The 16,664-nt window shown below is 39.9% G+C and overlaps 1 protein-coding gene and 1 non-coding gene across 2 annotated transcripts; both read left to right on the top strand.

The window, feature by feature from the left end:
- Positions 1-5: 5 nt before the first annotated feature.
- LOC140950929 (DNA-directed RNA polymerase II subunit RPB1-like) lies at positions 6-16,412 on the top strand. The gene is made up of 23 exons (XM_073400144.1): positions 6-338; positions 542-814; positions 1,063-1,227; positions 1,692-1,973; positions 2,337-2,498; positions 2,665-2,885; positions 3,015-3,272; positions 3,564-3,774; positions 4,573-4,782; positions 5,293-5,541; positions 5,796-6,014; positions 6,282-6,504; positions 7,010-7,220; positions 7,418-7,562; positions 7,926-8,031; positions 8,417-8,622; positions 9,091-9,315; positions 9,752-10,099; positions 10,397-10,618; positions 11,207-11,272; positions 12,045-12,248; positions 12,688-12,886; positions 13,235-16,412. The coding sequence occupies exons 1-23, from the start codon at positions 258-260 to the stop codon at positions 14,521-14,523; spliced, it is 5,775 nt and encodes a 1,924-aa protein (XP_073256245.1). The 5' UTR covers positions 6-257; the 3' UTR covers positions 14,524-16,412.
- On the top strand, positions 4,207-4,470 carry LOC140951362 (small nucleolar RNA SNORA53). The gene has a single exon (XR_012167279.1). It is a non-coding gene; the product is annotated as a small nucleolar RNA SNORA53 (small nucleolar RNA).
- Positions 16,413-16,664: the final 252 nt, after the last annotated feature.

Below are 16,664 nucleotides of genomic sequence, written 5' to 3' on the forward strand. Positions count from 1 at the left end.
CAAAGTGCGTGCAATAAGAGGCGCTTTTCGGGGCGCTTGACTCGGCAAGGAAGGAAAAGAAAGAATTCTTCTGCGGTTCTCCTCTGAAATTGGGGAGAGATAACCGTGTAATCAAATCAAAACAAACGAACTTTCGCGACAGGACAAAGTTTCAAGTTACTTCTATGGTTTGAGTAAGGCGAGAAGAGAGGATTTTTCGCTGAAGAACAAAAAGGTTTCGGCTATTACCTCATCGGCCATCTTGTTAAAACGAAACTATGGCTTTTGCATCTGGATCGCCAGCCCCGTTACGGGACGTTAAACTGGTCCAGTTTGGAGTACTAAGCCCCGATGAGATTGTACGTATACTTTTCGACTAACTTTAGACGGTCGCCTAAGCTATTTTAATCGTTCTCTTGCTTTACCACGTTGTGAGTCGAATACCAAGTCGATCGACTCATGCCTGTTTTTTTAAGTTTTATGGTTGGCGATAAAGTGACCCATTCGATGTTGTTTTGCCCTAACTGGACTCTTGTTTACCTAGTTTTCGTTTTTTCGACAGAAACAAATGTCTGTTACTACTGAAGGAGGCATTAAGTACTCGGAAACGATGGAAGGTGGACGACCAAAGTTGGGCGGCTTGATGGATCCAAGACAAGGAACTATCGACCGCTTCTCTCGCTGCCAAACGTGCGCCGGAAACATGACTGAGTGCCCCGGTCATTTTGGACATATAGAACTAGCCAAACCAGTGTTCCATGTTAGCTTCTACAAGATGATAATAAAGTGCTTAAGATGTGTTTGCTTCTACTGTTCAAAGCTTCTGGTTGACGCGGTAAGGAACTCGTTTTTGCTTCGCTTTCAAAATGGCTTACTCCTCCAGAGGGCATGGGCCGAGGTCAGACGTGAACCTTGGCGGGGGTAGGGTAGGGAAGATAGAGATGCGTAAGAGAATAGTCGTGAAATTAAGCTGGCAGCCTAGATTAGATAAATGTCAATTTAACAATAATGATGTTTTTTACATGTCATTAAAAGCTGTTCCTAGTAAAAATTAACTGATTTGCTTTTTTTTTTTTTATCCAGAATAATCCCAAAGTGAAAGATATAGTGGCAAAATCAAACAACCAGCCACTCAAACGTCTTCAACACATCTATGACTTGTGCAAAGGGAAGAAAATTTGTGAAGGAGGAGATATTGTTGATGAGAAACCGCCAGGCCAGGAAAGTGATGAAACTGAGAAGAAAATGGTAAATACGTTAGCTTTCAGATGGCGATTGAACTTGTGACCTTCTGTTTACTGGTTGGGTGCTTTAAGTACTGAGTTCTCAGAGTAGTTCAATTAACAGGTTGATATAAGTGCCACATAGCTTGAGCAAACAGCCAACATTTTGTGGCAACCACTGGTTTCCCTGTGAAAAAACGTCTGTGGAATGACTGCAGAAATTCCATACTGATGATGTGTTGTGTCACTACCCAGATCTGGGGAGTGACATGTCATTAGTATGGAATTTCTTTGGTCATTCCTTGAATGTCATTTTGTGGGGAAACAGTCAGTGGCGTCATGAAATGTTGGCTGTTTTCCCAGGCAAACTACCACATTGTGCAGTTGCCTTAAGGCATATAAATTCATGCATCAACTGCCGTTCTCAGTCACGTAACCACTCTCTTGGTTGTTTTAAATAGAAGAGGTACTATTATTTCTTTAAAACAGAATCATGGTGGTTGTGGTAGACATCAACCCCAGATCAGACGCAGTGGTCTGGACCTTACAGCAGAATGGAAAGAAGTAAATGAGGATTCACAAGAGAAGAAGATTCCTCTGACAGCAGAACGTGTTCATGAGATATTTAAAAGAATCACAGATGAGGAATGTGAGATTCTGGGCATGAATCCCAAGCACTCACGCCCTGATTGGATGATTGTGACTGTGCTGCCAGTCCCTCCTTTGGCTGTAAGGCCTTCTATTGTTATGAGTGGTTCTGCTCGTAGCCAGGTAAATTGCTAGTTACATTAATACCAAAAGGGCCCTGTAAGAAGTTTTGATTTATTGTTTGTGTTTAGTGTTAAAAAAAAAAATGATTGTTGTTCCAATGAATGTCATATTTAAAAGTTGTGCTGTAGGAAAAAAAAAACTGTAGGGGCTCACAAGCTCTGGCCATCATTTGAATTTTGTGGAAAAAACTAAAAGGCCATCAGGCAGTGTCAGAGCACAATCTCAGGCTTTTTTGTTATCAAAAGAACTATTTCACACTAAGATTATTTTAAGAAATGGATATAAATTCTGATTGTTTAAAGCATAAGTACATACTTAAATCACTCATACTAAACATAATATTAATTTTTTTAATCTCTTCAGGATGACTTGACCCACAAACTAGCGGACATAGTAAAGGCAAACAACAACCTTCGCAGAAATGAGCTCAATGGTGCTGCAGCTCACATCATTTCTGAAGATACCAAGATGTTGCAGTATCATGTTTCTACATTTGTAGACAATGAAATTCCTGGCTTACCGAGGGTCAGTTTATTAATTTTCATTCTGTTTCAGTTTTTGATTAGAAAGTGATACTTGATGGAAATGAGTTTCCCTATTCCATGTAACTTGGTTCCATATAAGTGATCATTTAGAGAAATGTTATGCAAACCCAACTTGCTAAAGAGAGTTTTGTTTTTTACTCTCACAGGCCATGCAAAAGTCTGGTCGCCCACTGAAATCAGTAAAACAGAGACTAAAGAGCAAGGAAGGGAGAATCAGAGGAAACCTAATGGGAAAGCGAGTTGACTTTTCTGCCCGTGCTGTCATTACGCCCGATCCTAACTTGTCCATTGACCAAGTTGGAGTTCCCAGAACCATTGCTCAGAATCTGACCTTTCCAGAGATTGTCACTCCATTTAACATTGATAGGTAGCTGCAATTGTAGTAATTTGGAATGAAAAAAGAATTATTGCCTTTTAACCAAGTAAAATGGTTGCACTTAAACAGGTTGAAGTGCTCTGCAGTAGTTAACTGTGATCTTTTTGTTCTGATTATCAGCATGCAAGAGTTAGTGCGTCGAGGTAACAGCCAGTACCCTGGTGCTAAGTACATTATCAGAGACAATGGCGAGAGAATTGATCTCAGGTTTCATCCAAAACCAAGTGACCTTCATCTTCAGTTTGGGTACAGAGTGGAGCGACACATCAGAGATGACGATGTTATTATTTTCAATCGTCAGCCTACTCTTCACAAAATGTCCATGATGGGACACAGAGTCAAAATCTTGCCTTGGTCAACCTTCAGACTTAATCTCAGGTATGAATTCACTTGTCAGCCAAATCATTTATGGGAGCTCAAATTAGAATCTTGGGCACTTTTGTCTGATAGTATGATTGTAGGCGTGTGATACTGTGATGTTAACCTCTTTATTAGAGACTGTAGATATAAACGGTTGAAAAAGGAAATAGATTAAATGAAGAATATATTATAAAATCCTTTAAGAATCAATCGAGGGTTGTTATGTCAAAGCAGTCGGTAAGAAATGCTCCTCAAAGCAGTGAAATTGAGTGGTACCTGGAGATACTTTCTTTGTTTATTGCATTTTAGTGTTACCACTCCATACAATGCAGACTTTGATGGTGATGAAATGAACTTGCATGTGCCACAGTCCTTGGAGGCTCGTGCTGAGATCACTGAGATCATGATGGTACCAAGGAACGTTGTTACACCTCAGTCAAACAAACCAGTCATGGGTATTGTACAAGACTCTTTGATGGCAGTCAGAAGATTTACCAAAAGAGATGTGTTCCTTGAAAAGGTCAGTTTCTGCTCATAGAAGTCAGCTACTTCCTTGTCTAGAAAGAAGAAGCATCTTGTTTGAATAATGTTGTAAGCAAAAAATATATCATAAAATCTGAATGAAAATGTAATTATGATGTGTTTTCATAAAGACACACTTGTTTTACGTTATGCTTTAGTCATGTGAACCCTATTTCATTCAAATGTTCACAAGTTTCTTTATAGGTTTACGCAGAATTTGTTAACCTGGCTTAACAATCTTGGTCAGTAATGCATTTGTCTTTTGGTTATAGGAGGGTAGGGTAGATGACACGTCCTACCTTATTCTTTATCCTTATTCTATTTTTAATTACCTTTGTCTGCTAGGTGTGCAAGATCCTTGCTGTGGATTATTGCATGTTATAAATTTTAAAATATTGCCATGTTCAGATGTAGCACCATTTTTATGATTTACACGCTTCCTTAGATCCGTTCCTGGAGTGACACAACCTGTGCACTTTTGCATTGTCGTCAGTGTTACTGTGGTTTTGCTTAAGTGTGTCAGTGTGTTTCTCAACAGCGCTCAGCTGCAGATTGGGAACGCTTGAGTCATGAGTGTGTGAGAGCAATCTACCTCTCTGTGTTGCCAACATGCCTTCTGAATGTCAGCCTACTGATTGCACCAGTGCATCAGGGCTGTTTTTTGTTTTAGTAAGGCGGCATTACAAGGGACAATCATCTTTACTTGCATTTACATGTATCTTTTAAATCATTAGCTGGACCTTCTTTCCCTTTTCATTTTAAGTGAATCATAAGTGAACATTCACTTTATCTTCAGGACACAATGATGAATCTGATGATGTGGATTCCAGACTGGGATGGCAAGATCCCACAGCCTGCTATCCTTAAACCCAAGCCTCTGTGGACAGGCAAACAGATCTTCAGTTTGATCATCCCTGGAAATGTGAACATGATTCGCACTCACAGTACTCACCCTGATGATGAGGACAGCGGTCCGTATAAACACATCTCTCCTGGAGATACCAAAGTACTAATTGTTTTTATCTCTTTTCAAACTTTGGAGAAGCAAGTGTCACTGAGGTTAAAAAAAAGTGTCAGCAAGGGGGTAACATCCCTGTATGACAATTTGCCGTTTTAAAGAATTAACTTTTGCAAAGACTTCTAAGACTGTTGCTAAAATTCGCAAATTGCTGACGGTTGCATCCCCAATAACCCCAGAAACAATTACTGGACTCATTTTGACTCCAGTTTCCTTCCCTTTTCTATAGTGGTGAATACAAGAAATAATATTTTATTGCTGCCAATTTTTTTGTTTTCACCGATGGATGGATTATGCACCAGCCATATTCTTCTTTAAACTCTTATTAACTCTTAGTTGTAGTACCTTTGTAAGCAAGCTTTTCAATCAAATCTTGCTACATTCTGGACACTTACTGGTACTCATTGTACAGGAATCCCTCAGTACAGGTAGGTTTGTTATTGCTCATTGCATAAGCACTTTTTGTGTTATTTACATCATATGGTTGTTATTACACAGGTTTTGATTGAGCATGGTGAACTTATCTCTGGTATATTATGTAAGAAATCACTGGGAACTTCTTCAGGCAGTTTGGTCCACATTGTTGCCGTTGAACTTGGTCATGAAGTTGCTCGTTGTTTCTATGGCAACATTCAGACTGTTGTAAACAACTGGACTCTGATTGAGGGCCATAGCATTGGCATTGGTGACTGTATTGCTGACGGTGAAACCTATGAGGAAATCCAAAGGGTGACAAAGAAAGCTAAGGTAATCTGCCAGACCTGTCCTGTCCTAGTGAAATATGATTGTAGGCCGTATAGCAGTTGTATAAATCATTTGCGCATTGATGTCACGGTGGCGATAAAACAGTTGTTGTGTTGGTGTACCAAGAAAATCCTGTGGAGATTGAACTCTTTTCTCATGTTAAATCTTTCAATTCCATATTTTTACTCTAAAATAATTTGATGGTCCTGTTCCTTAACTTTCCTCACACTAAAATTAATCCCAATGTCATTTCACAGAAAGATGTGATAGATGTTATAGAGAAAGCCCACAATGATGAACTGGAGCCTACACCTGGTAACACATTGCGACAGACATTTGAAAACCAAGTGAACCGCATCTTGAATGACTGTCGAGACAAGACTGGAGGAAGTGCTCAGAAGAGTTTGTCAGAATTTAACAACTTCAAAGCTATGGTGGTGTCAGGCTCTAAGGGATCAAAAATTAACATCTCACAGGTCAGTATCAGTCCATATCATGTCTGCTGCAGTAAAAACTGCTACTTTTAGTTTCATCCAGTTAAAGATAAGTTATTCCAACTTCCGAATCTCAACTGTTTTTGTCACGTTGACATTCCAATTTGTTGTTCATGGATATTATTTTTGAGGTGACTGTTCATGGCAGTCCAGGCTTGAAATAATGTTTTTTGTTTAAAACCAAGTGTCCATTTTTGTTGGACAAACTAGAAAATTTTTGGACATTTCCACTGTTTTTTTTTTTTGTAGGTTATTGCTGTTGTAGGCCAACAGAACGTGGAAGGTAAACGGATTCCATTTGGTTTCCGTCACCGTACCCTTCCGCACTTTATTAAAGATGACTATGGTCCCGAGAGTAGAGGATTTGTGGAGAATTCCTACCTTGCTGGACTGACACCAACAGAGTTCTATTTCCATGCCATGGGAGGTCGTGAGGGTTTGATTGACACTGCTGTCAAAACCAGTGAAACTGGTGAGTAGCGGTTTAACACAGGGTATTCGCAGGTCATGGAAAACCTGGAAAGTCATGATATTGAAGAGTTTCATTTCCTAGGCCTGAAAAGTCATGGAATGTAATAAATTATTGTTAGATCTGGAAAGTCATCGAAAATTAAAGTTATGCTAGTAAGATTAGGTACTGCCAATGTCAAAGTTAGGTCAGTGTAAGATAGAGATTAGCAATTTAATACCACAGATTTTCATGGACACCAAAGTTTGTGTCTGTTGAACTGAGTTACCCTGAAACAAGGAAAATTTTGAAAATATTCGAAAGTGACAGCTGACCCTAACGTCATGAAAATGTTAAAAAGGTCATGGAAAAAGTCAAGTAAAGTCATAGAATTTAAAGAGCTCAAAATAGGATGAACCCTGCGACATATAGATCATTGGTCTTGATATAAATCAAGGCTGCTAGTCAATCAGATTAGAGCATGTTGTTGCAGTTATGATTAATCAGAGAAATGTGTTTTTTTATAAAGGTTATATTCAAAGACGTTTGATGAAAGCCATGGAAGGTCTCATGGTTGCTTATGATGGTACCATCAGAAACTCCAACAATCATATGATACAGTTGAGGTATGGTGAGGATGGTATGGACGGTGCTGCAGTCGAGTTCCAGAACATGCCATCAATAAAGCCAAACAATGCTTCTTTTGAAAAGAAATTTCACTTTGACTGTTCAAATGAGAGGTGAGTGTCATGCTAAGATGTCTGCATGCAGAAAATAATAAGCAATGCTAAAAAATCTTGATCAAAGGAAACTTCAGGAAAGAATTCATTTTTCACACATTTCTTTCTGTCGTACATGTAAAAGAAGTAGACAAGGTTTAGCAATTTATTTAACAAGCATAGAGTCATTAGTAACCTTTTTTTCTGTTTCTTAACAGGCGCCTTCGTCGCCATCTCCAAGAAGATGTTGTGCGAGATTTGTGTAGCAGTGCTTCTGCTCTTCAAGAGCTAGAAACAGAGTTCAATAAGTTGCAAGAAGACAGAGAGATTTTACGTAGGATCATTCCCTCTGGCAACTCAAAAGTAAGTGTGCTCATGAACTGAAATTTACTGGGGTAAGCTGTGGTATCTAGGTGCAGTTATCTCACAGAAGAAACTGTCATCCACATTGTTAATTTTTGCCTGATTTTTGTTTCCTTATTTCATAGATAAGAGACTGCTTCACATTAATCCCCCCTTCCCTGAAGGGCTCCTTGCAAAAACATCCCCTGGCCCACTCATTTCCTTTTTGGAGAGGAAGCCCTTCAGTTTTTGTATTTGTACATCGTCACTGTGTGTTTATCTTCTTAGAAAAAAGCTTGGCTCCCCCTTTTTTTCTTTTTCATTAATTTTACACAATGTGTTTACCCATGTTTCAGTTGACATTGTATTACGTGTTATTTTTAGGTGGCTCTTCCAGTAAATCTGGGTCGCTTGATTTGGAATGCACAGAAGACTTTCCATCTTACCAACAGAACACCAAGTGATTTACACCCACTTAGAGTTGTTGAAGGTGTGAACTAATCTAATACTAACTTATGGTGTTTGATATTCTGGGTAAGAAGAACTCATGAACACGCTTACATGTATCTAATTAACTTGCTCCCAAAGGAACTTTTACAAGAACGAAATTTACAAAATGTGGAAATTTATTATAGTGATATTAGGTTAAACAGTCTTTTGAACAATGAAAGTTCAGATGAAACAGCTTTCTCAGAATCAATCTTAAATTTGTTTAAAGTTGGTTGTGCTCTCGGCACTGATATTATCGGATGGTGTTACATGTGCTATGTGTTAATAATGATAAAATTAAGACTGTGCAAAGATTTTTTAGGAGAACAACATTTCAGAATATTTCTTAGGCTGTTATTAAATTTTATGGTTGTTCTTTTTTCTAGGCATACGTGAACTGTCCAAAAAGTTGATAGTGGTACATGGGGAAGATGCCATCAGTAAACAGGCTCAGTTTAACGCCACACTGTTGTTCAACATTCTTTTACGCTCAACCCTGTGTTCTAAACGAATTGCTGAAGAGTTTCACCTGTCTTCAGAAGCTTTTGAGTGGCTACTGGGTGAGATTGAGACCCGATTCAACCTCTCTATGGTAAGAATAAAGTGCACTCAAGTTGAATTGGGGGCTCGTATGGGTCATGGAAAGCCTGGAAAAAAATTTTCTGGGCCTGGAAAGTCATGGGAAATTAATGTTTTGTTAATTGGTAGATATAGGACAATGTAGGATAGAGACAAAAGTGATAAAACAGTATGAATGGTATGCATTTTGATGGACACCAGGATTTTGTCTGTTCAACTGAGTTAGGTCAAAAATTACCTTAACGCAAGAAAAGTTTTAAAAAAATTTCAAGAGTGAAAGCTAAACCTATGGTCACAGAAAACTTGAAAATCACAAGGAAAAAGTCATGGAAAGTCATGGAATTTGAACAGCTCAAAAGGGTACAAACCCTGTGAATTATGTTCATGGCGGTAATGCTGTTTATAGGATTGTAGTACTCTACAGATTTTGGTTTGCTTCTCAAAGTGTTTCATTTAGTTGTTTGATTGTTATGTTGTTAAGGTCAAACCAGGTGAAATGGTAGGAGCCCTGGCAGCTCAGTCCCTTGGTGAACCTGCTACTCAGATGACCCTCAACACTTTCCATTATGCTGGTGTATCAGCCAAGAACGTCACCCTTGGTGTGCCACGACTTAAGGAGATCATCAACGTCTCTAAAAAACCTAAGACCCCATCACTGACAGTTTTCCTTGTGGGGCAACCTGCTAGGGATGCTGAAAAAGCCAAGGTGAGAGCCAGTTATTTCATTTAGTGAATACAAGAAGTAGCATGTAATGACTTCATCAAAATGCAACTATTTGAAAAGTTAATATTTCGCATGGTTCAGAGAAGTCTGCACAGTAACTTTTACTTGATTCTCAGACTGAAATATTTGCCAGCTCATTTATCTTCTGCAGACTCATTAGTTTTAGTATTTTCCCCTAACCTGGATTTCATTTTTCTATTTAAAGTTTTGGGTTAATGACTGCTCCTGGTTTGGAGAAATGAGTAGTCTTTCTCTCTTTGACAGCTGCATAAACTTTCATTACATTCTACCTAAGAATCTACTCCTACTTAGTAGCTACCTCTTGCTAAAATTCATGCTTTTACAGTGTACCTGAAAATCAAGTCTTAAACCCTTTACATGCTTTGTGTTCATTCGGCTTGTTTGCTTTATCCTCCAGGATGTGCTCTGCCGGCTGGAACACACAACCTTGCGTAAGGTAACGGCAAACACAGCCATCTACTATGACCCAGATCCCCAGAATACCGTGGTGGTGGAGGATCAAGACTTTGTCAATGTTTACTATGAAATGCCTGACTTTGATGTAACTCGCATCTCACCCTGGCTTCTGCGTATTGAACTTGACCGCAAGCGCATGACAGACAAGAAACTTACTATGGAACATATATCAGAGAAAATCAACCTTGGTTTTGGTGATGATCTGAACTGCATTTTCAATGATGACAATGCAGAAAAGCTTGTGCTGCGGATTAGAATTATGAATAATGATGATGGCAAATTCCAAGAGGTAACCTGCTGTTTACTTACATACAATACATGTATGTTATTTTTCCGATGGACTTAAGACTCCATAAAATTGCCAGCACAGGTTTATTTATGTTAGATAAAAAAATCTTTTGCCAAGACAGACCCAGTAGCATGCTCATCCCAGAGTTACATGTATTTTGTTTACTTAACAGCCTGGCAAACTATTGTTAGAATTGCAGCTTGCATTGTTATCTTTGAGTTCTAGAAGCATGTTTATGCATTTCGATTTACCTTGCACTGATAAAAGACTACAAGAATCTCTGATTTTATCCCTTAGGAGGAAGAACAACTTGACAAGATGGACGATGATGTGTTCTTGAGGTGCATTGAAGCAAACATGCTGACGGACATGACTCTGCAGGGCATTGAAGCCATATCCAAGGTGTACATGAACTTGCCAAACGAGGAAAACAAAAAGAGAGTTACCATCACTGAAGAAGGAGAGTTTAAACATATCCAAGAGTGGATTCTGGAAACTGATGGTGTCTCACTCATGAGGGTAAGTAGAGACGACATTTATTTTTCCAACCAGATCACCATTTGAGTGAAACAGACCAGAAAAGTTCTTTGCAAATCTTAAACTTTGAAATGATAGCCCACTCGAATCTCCATATGCTCTCACATTATGGGTAGTCACTTACATGTATGAGCGCTTTATTTGATCTGAGATGCCATTAACCCTTTAATTCCTAAGAGTGATCAGCATCAAATTTCTCCTTGTATGCTTTGTAAAACATAGTGGCCTTGAGAATTACAGACATGATCACACAAGATGAATTTTCTTGATATTTTATCAACTTCTCCCCGCTACTTCATTTGGAAATGAATAGGAGCAACAAATGAGAATTTAAATTTTGATGTTAGGGTTTAAAGGGTAAACTCCAACTGTTGGTTGAAGTTTTTTGGAAGCTGGGCAAATTTTCGTTGGACATTGTCAAATACGCAGCTCTGCTAAAATGTTTGTTTAAAAACATTTTGTTTTTCTGGCAAGAAACTATGTCAAACTTGGTATTAGAGGAGCATGATTGACCGAACTCATTCTTACATCATGTGATTCATTCTGATCTTTCTTTTTGTTTGTTGTTAGGTCCTGAGTGAAAGAGACATCGATCCCATACGTACAACTTCCAATGACATCTGTGAAATATTTTCTGTAAGTAGATTTTTTATTTACATGTTACTTAAAGGTTTCAAGGTCTGCTTTGAAGGTCGAATCCTAGAGGGGATGCCATACACGAATTAAAGTTGTTGTTGGTTCTCTTCCTTGTTCTGAGAAGTTTTTCTTTGAGTTCTTTGTTTTCCCCTCTTTTCAGAAACCAACATTTCCAAGTTCCAATTCAATCTAAAACGTACTGACACGTTGAAATGGGTTCCCAAGAGTTCCCGGGTTGTTCATGTATTATAAATGTCAACTCGCCATAAATATTATTGCAGTAGAACGTGAGTAAACCAAGAGAACTGACAGAAACTGAGATGACGCTGGTGGTCTTGAGGCGGTCCTGATGGGACAAAATTCAATTTTGATTTGTAAGCGTGCTCGGCTTTTGTACATTATGTGTTGGTTTCCCCTAAATGCTCCGTTTTTTCCACTAAAATACTTGTTGCCCCCCCCCCCCCACCCCCAACAATTCCCTAAAATACAATTTACCTAATAATGCTCTTCATTGTAGAGAGGTTTTTTCATTGATTTTAACGCTAACAAAAACGTATATACAATAAATAATTTTTTTTTTTTCCTTCGTCATTTTCAATTTTTTTTCTGAAAGAGTAATAATTTTCTGGGAAAATTCCTCTAAAATGCACAGTAATGCTTAATGCTGAAAAAGTGCTTGAAAGAATGCAGGCATAATGCGCAAAAGGCGTGAAGCGTGCCTGCTTTCTCACAGGATGTGTTTCAGTACTGATTCAACACTGTGTTGTTGCAGGTTCTTGGGGTGGAGGCAGTGCGAAAGGCAGTGGAGCGTGAGATGAACCATGTCATCTCATTTGATGGCTCTTATGTCAATTACCGTCACTTGGCTCTGCTTTGTGACATTATGACGTGTCGAGGTCATTTGATGGCCATCACAAGGCACGGTATCAATCGTCAAGAGGTTGGCGCCCTCATGAGGTGCTCTTTTGAGGAAACGGTAAGTCATGTGCATTAAAATGGTTGAAACATGAGCATTTTCGACTTGGTACACAGTTACCTGTACTTTAAAGTACTTGAAGTGCCTCCGTCTCATTTTTTATTCACTATGAAATGTAAACACTCCCCAGCCCTCCCTTCCCCCCCAAAAAAGAAACAAACAAACAAACAAAAAAATGTTACAAGACAATTCATCTTTATATGAAATACATTTTTCTTGAAAAAAAAAAAGCCCACGGAACCTATCCCGCAGGTGCGTTGATCTATTACAGTTGTGGAACATGTTTGTTTGTGCCCAGAGAAGTGAAAAACATCCTTCATGGTTTTCCGTTTAGCTTTTGGCGCCGACGCGTCTGTTAATTCTGTGTGACCTAACTCCAGTTTGGGGTGACTTGTCGTCGGGTGAAATGACCTATATTCATTTTTATTTCTAATCTAAGGTTGACGTTCTGATGGAAGCTGCGTCGCACGCAGAGACAGATTACCTGCGGGGTGTGAGCGAGTGCTTGATTTTAGGCAAACTGCCGCGGCTTGGAACAGGCAGCTTTGATCTGATGTTGGATGCAGAAAAGTGTAAATTTGGAATGGAGATTCCTACCAACATCATGGGGCCAGGCATGATGGGCGGGCCTATTGCAGGTGAGAGTCCAGTTGATCAAGATATAAATTGTCTTTATTTTTTTAGTGAGCTTTAAGGGATTTTATGTGTCAAATTTCACCTCATGTCTGCACTCTTGTTACTTTCGTAACACACCCTCTTGACTTGTGTCGACTGAGATACGACCACTCAGAATGCCTGGAAATGTGCTCACCTAAGGAAAAGAGCTTACCTATAAGGTCTCTCTGACGAAGCTTTTTGCTGTTGAAAAGGAGAAAGAAGAAAGATAAATGTAGTGAAATAGATGTATATTATTTTGTTCATGCTGGAAAGACCATGTCGCTGTCATGTTCCGGATGTTAACTGTCGTACTGAATGTTTTTTTTCAGGCACCGGAATGTTCTTTGGTGCTGCAGGGTCGCCGACAGCAAAGTCACCGCAAATGACGCCATGGAACAACGGAGCCACACCTGCCTACATTGACGCGTGGAGTCCTGGAATGGGCAGCGGCATGACTCCAGGGGCTGCTGGTTTTTCGCCTGCAGCTTCCGAAGCCAGCGGTTTTAGCCCTGGAGGCTACAGCCCTGCCTGGAGCCCACAGCCACACTCGCCAGCTTCTCCAGGCTTGCCTAGTAGCCCTTATATTCCCAGCCCAGTGGCAGCGAGTCCAAGCTATTCGCCATCAAGTCCTGCGTTTATGCCAAGCTCGCCTTCCCTGTCGCCGGCGAGCCCGTCCTACTCGCCGACCTCTCCTGGATACTCTCCAAGTTCACCATCAACTGGATACTCGCCAGCAAGTCCAAGTTATTCGCCAACATCTCCATCGTATTCCCCGACTTCGCCTTCCTACTCTCCCACATCCCCTTCCTACAGTCCTACGTCTCCTTCCTATTCTCCCACATCACCGTCGTATTCTCCGACATCTCCGTCTTATTCTCCAACTTCACCATCTTATTCTCCAACTTCTCCCTCTTACAGTCCCTCCTCGCCGTCTTACTCGCCCAGCTCTCCTTCGTATTCTCCAACATCGCCCTCGTATTCCCCCACATCTCCTTCCTATTCCCCCACTTCTCCGTCCTATTCGCCAACATCACCTTCGTATTCTCCAACGTCTCCAAGTTACAGTCCGACATCTCCATCTTATTCGCCCTCTTCTCCCTCGTACTCGCCCACCTCTCCTTCATATTCCCCGTCATCGCCATCTTATTCTCCCACATCTCCCAGCTACTCTCCGCAGTCCCCGTCGTATTCTCCAACTTCGCCTTCATACTCACCATCCTCCCCCAAGTACTCTCCAACCTCACCCAGCTACTCTCCTACCTCACCAAAGTACAGCCCCACTTCACCAACCTACTCTCCAACGTCGCCCTCCTACTCTCCTTCCTCTCCAAAGTATTCTCCTTCCTCGCCTTCTTACACCCCTACTTCTCCAACCTACTCTCCAACTTCCCCAACCTATTCACCATCATCTCCGCGCTATTCTCCAACCTCACCTCAGTACACGCCTTCCTCGCCCAAGTACAGTCCTAGCTCGCCCCATTACTCGCCAACATCTCCCACGTTTACTCCAGCATCAGCTCAGTACAGTCCAAGTTCGCCTAATTACAGTCCGGCGGGAAGTGGGCCGTCGCCTTCTCCACAGTATTCACCATCTTCACCTCGTTACTCCCCGCCTTGAGACTACTTTTGAGTCACTGAAAAGCAGTCAAACTGCTATCGCAAGAAAGGACTGAAATAACACGCGGAGAGCCAATGTATGAAAAATGCAACTTACGCTGTGCGTGCACGAAATCAAGTACTGTTAACAAAAAAAAAAAATAACAAAAAAAAGGTGCTTTACGTTCAATGCATGGATACTGCCTGTTACGTGATTAGCATAGTTAATAATTTAAGACGATTTAGCGAGAGGTTGTTTCTACGGTGAAACGACATCTCGAAGTATTTTCAACGGTTTTTGGTTTACTGTAACGTTATAATTTGAGTACTCATCTTACATGTTTGAAAAACAACAACGACAAAAAAATTAGTTAACATTCAATACTTTTTTCATCTCAAAATAAAGGAGTAAATGACGTCTTCATTAGTAAATTATATTTATGCCAATCGTTTGTCAAATATTTGACCGTAAAGAGCTCGTTGATATTGAGAACATTATGGTGATATTAGAATACGCAGATTTGAATCGTGAATTTTTTTCTTTAATACTCTCTTTTTATGTCTTGGTAGGAGAGAATAAAAATTCCTTTAAATTTTAGTGTAAAAACCAAAAAAAAGTTTAAAATGTGAAGAAAAGAACAACAAAACATATTTTGTGGATAAATGTCCCTTGTTCTATGTGGACGCGATATTGACTCAATATTTCAATAGAATAGGTTTGTAGCTGTTCAGTAATAGATACTCGCATTATCTATTCTGTTCTTACTCACTAGAGTAAGTAACAATTAGGGTACACTGTTTCATCAGTTATGACTAGCATTAGAATTTTTTCGCTACCTAAGTTTTAAATAAGGAAGTTACTTATTAATCCCTTTGCGTGGTATCGCCCGTTAGAACCCTAAAATAATAATAGCAATATTGGTATCTTAAAGCAGTTGTTGTATAGTTTTCTTTGAAAACAAAACATGAAATAGTTGTTTTTGGTATATCCCAGCACTAACTTGTGGTGGCGTTTAGACTCTGCCGGTAGTTTTTTTCTCTCTTTTCCTTTTATTCGAGAATGGTGGCTTTTGTCGCTTACGTCACTGAATTGTAGTATTTCGAAATTCTGTGATAGTTGCGTAAAATGACACGATCAAAAAATAAGAATTTTTTCCTGGTTATGTTAGCTTTGTCATGTATTCAGTATTGTAATGCATGTCATGCAATGAAAAATGTAGTTACGTCCCTTGTTTAGCGTTAAAATGTGATTATCGTTGTTTCAAAGTAGACAGACTGCAAATTATAGTAGTTGCTAAAAAATATGCGTACGTGTCCTAGCCTGCGGATACAGTTCCCTTAATCATTATTATCCGTTGTGGACGCTCGACTGAGAGAGACAGCAGTTGCTCGCTGTCACGAACGCATGACCGTGCTTAGGTTGGCGTCCAGTAGAAGCGGGACAACGCTGTATGCAGGCATGGGTGCATGCCCGAATTTCTAGCTTAAGAGTTTTTTTTTGAAAAGTCTTCATTGAGGCCGGGTAGCTGTATTTCTTGGTTGAGCAGGGATACCTTACGCTTCCTTTATAATAAGACTATCGCCATTCAGATACCAGCTGATACTTTATTGCGAGTTCTATGTAAGATCCACTTTTTTGTCGAGGGAGCAGAGTATAGGGAATCCCTTCAAGATACCAGGAATACTCAGCGTTCGAATTGGCTTTAGCCTGTTTCACTGGGCGATCAGATGGTCGTACGTGGAAAGCCCATAAGGAAAATGACTGACTTTTTTTTCTCCAGCGTTTTACTATGTGAGTGCCTGGAACAGGCTAAATTGGCTTATGAGCTGTAAGAAATAGCTTATTGAAATATTGTCATTTCCTGTTGTAGAGTTAAATAAATATTTTAATTAAAGAACTTGTTTATTTTAGTTTTGTTTGATTTGTCGTGTTTCCGGGAGGAAATATTCAGATGTTTTCGGTCGTAGAAAAAGGAGAAAAAGTCCCCAGCCTTTATCTCCATTTTCATGATTTTCAGCGCGTTCCTCGTCCATGGATGGCGTCCTGCCATCGAACGCTAAAGACAAGCATGTTTCTGAGAGAAACAAACAAACCCAACCTGGCGCTATCTTGAGAGACACTAGAGTCTCTCTTATAACAATCTGAGAACGGAAATGAATTAT

Source organism: Porites lutea, chromosome 10, assembly GCF_958299795.1.
Source record: "Porites lutea chromosome 10, jaPorLute2.1, whole genome shotgun sequence".
In the NCBI taxonomy this organism is placed as follows: domain Eukaryota; kingdom Metazoa; phylum Cnidaria; class Anthozoa; order Scleractinia; family Poritidae; genus Porites; species Porites lutea.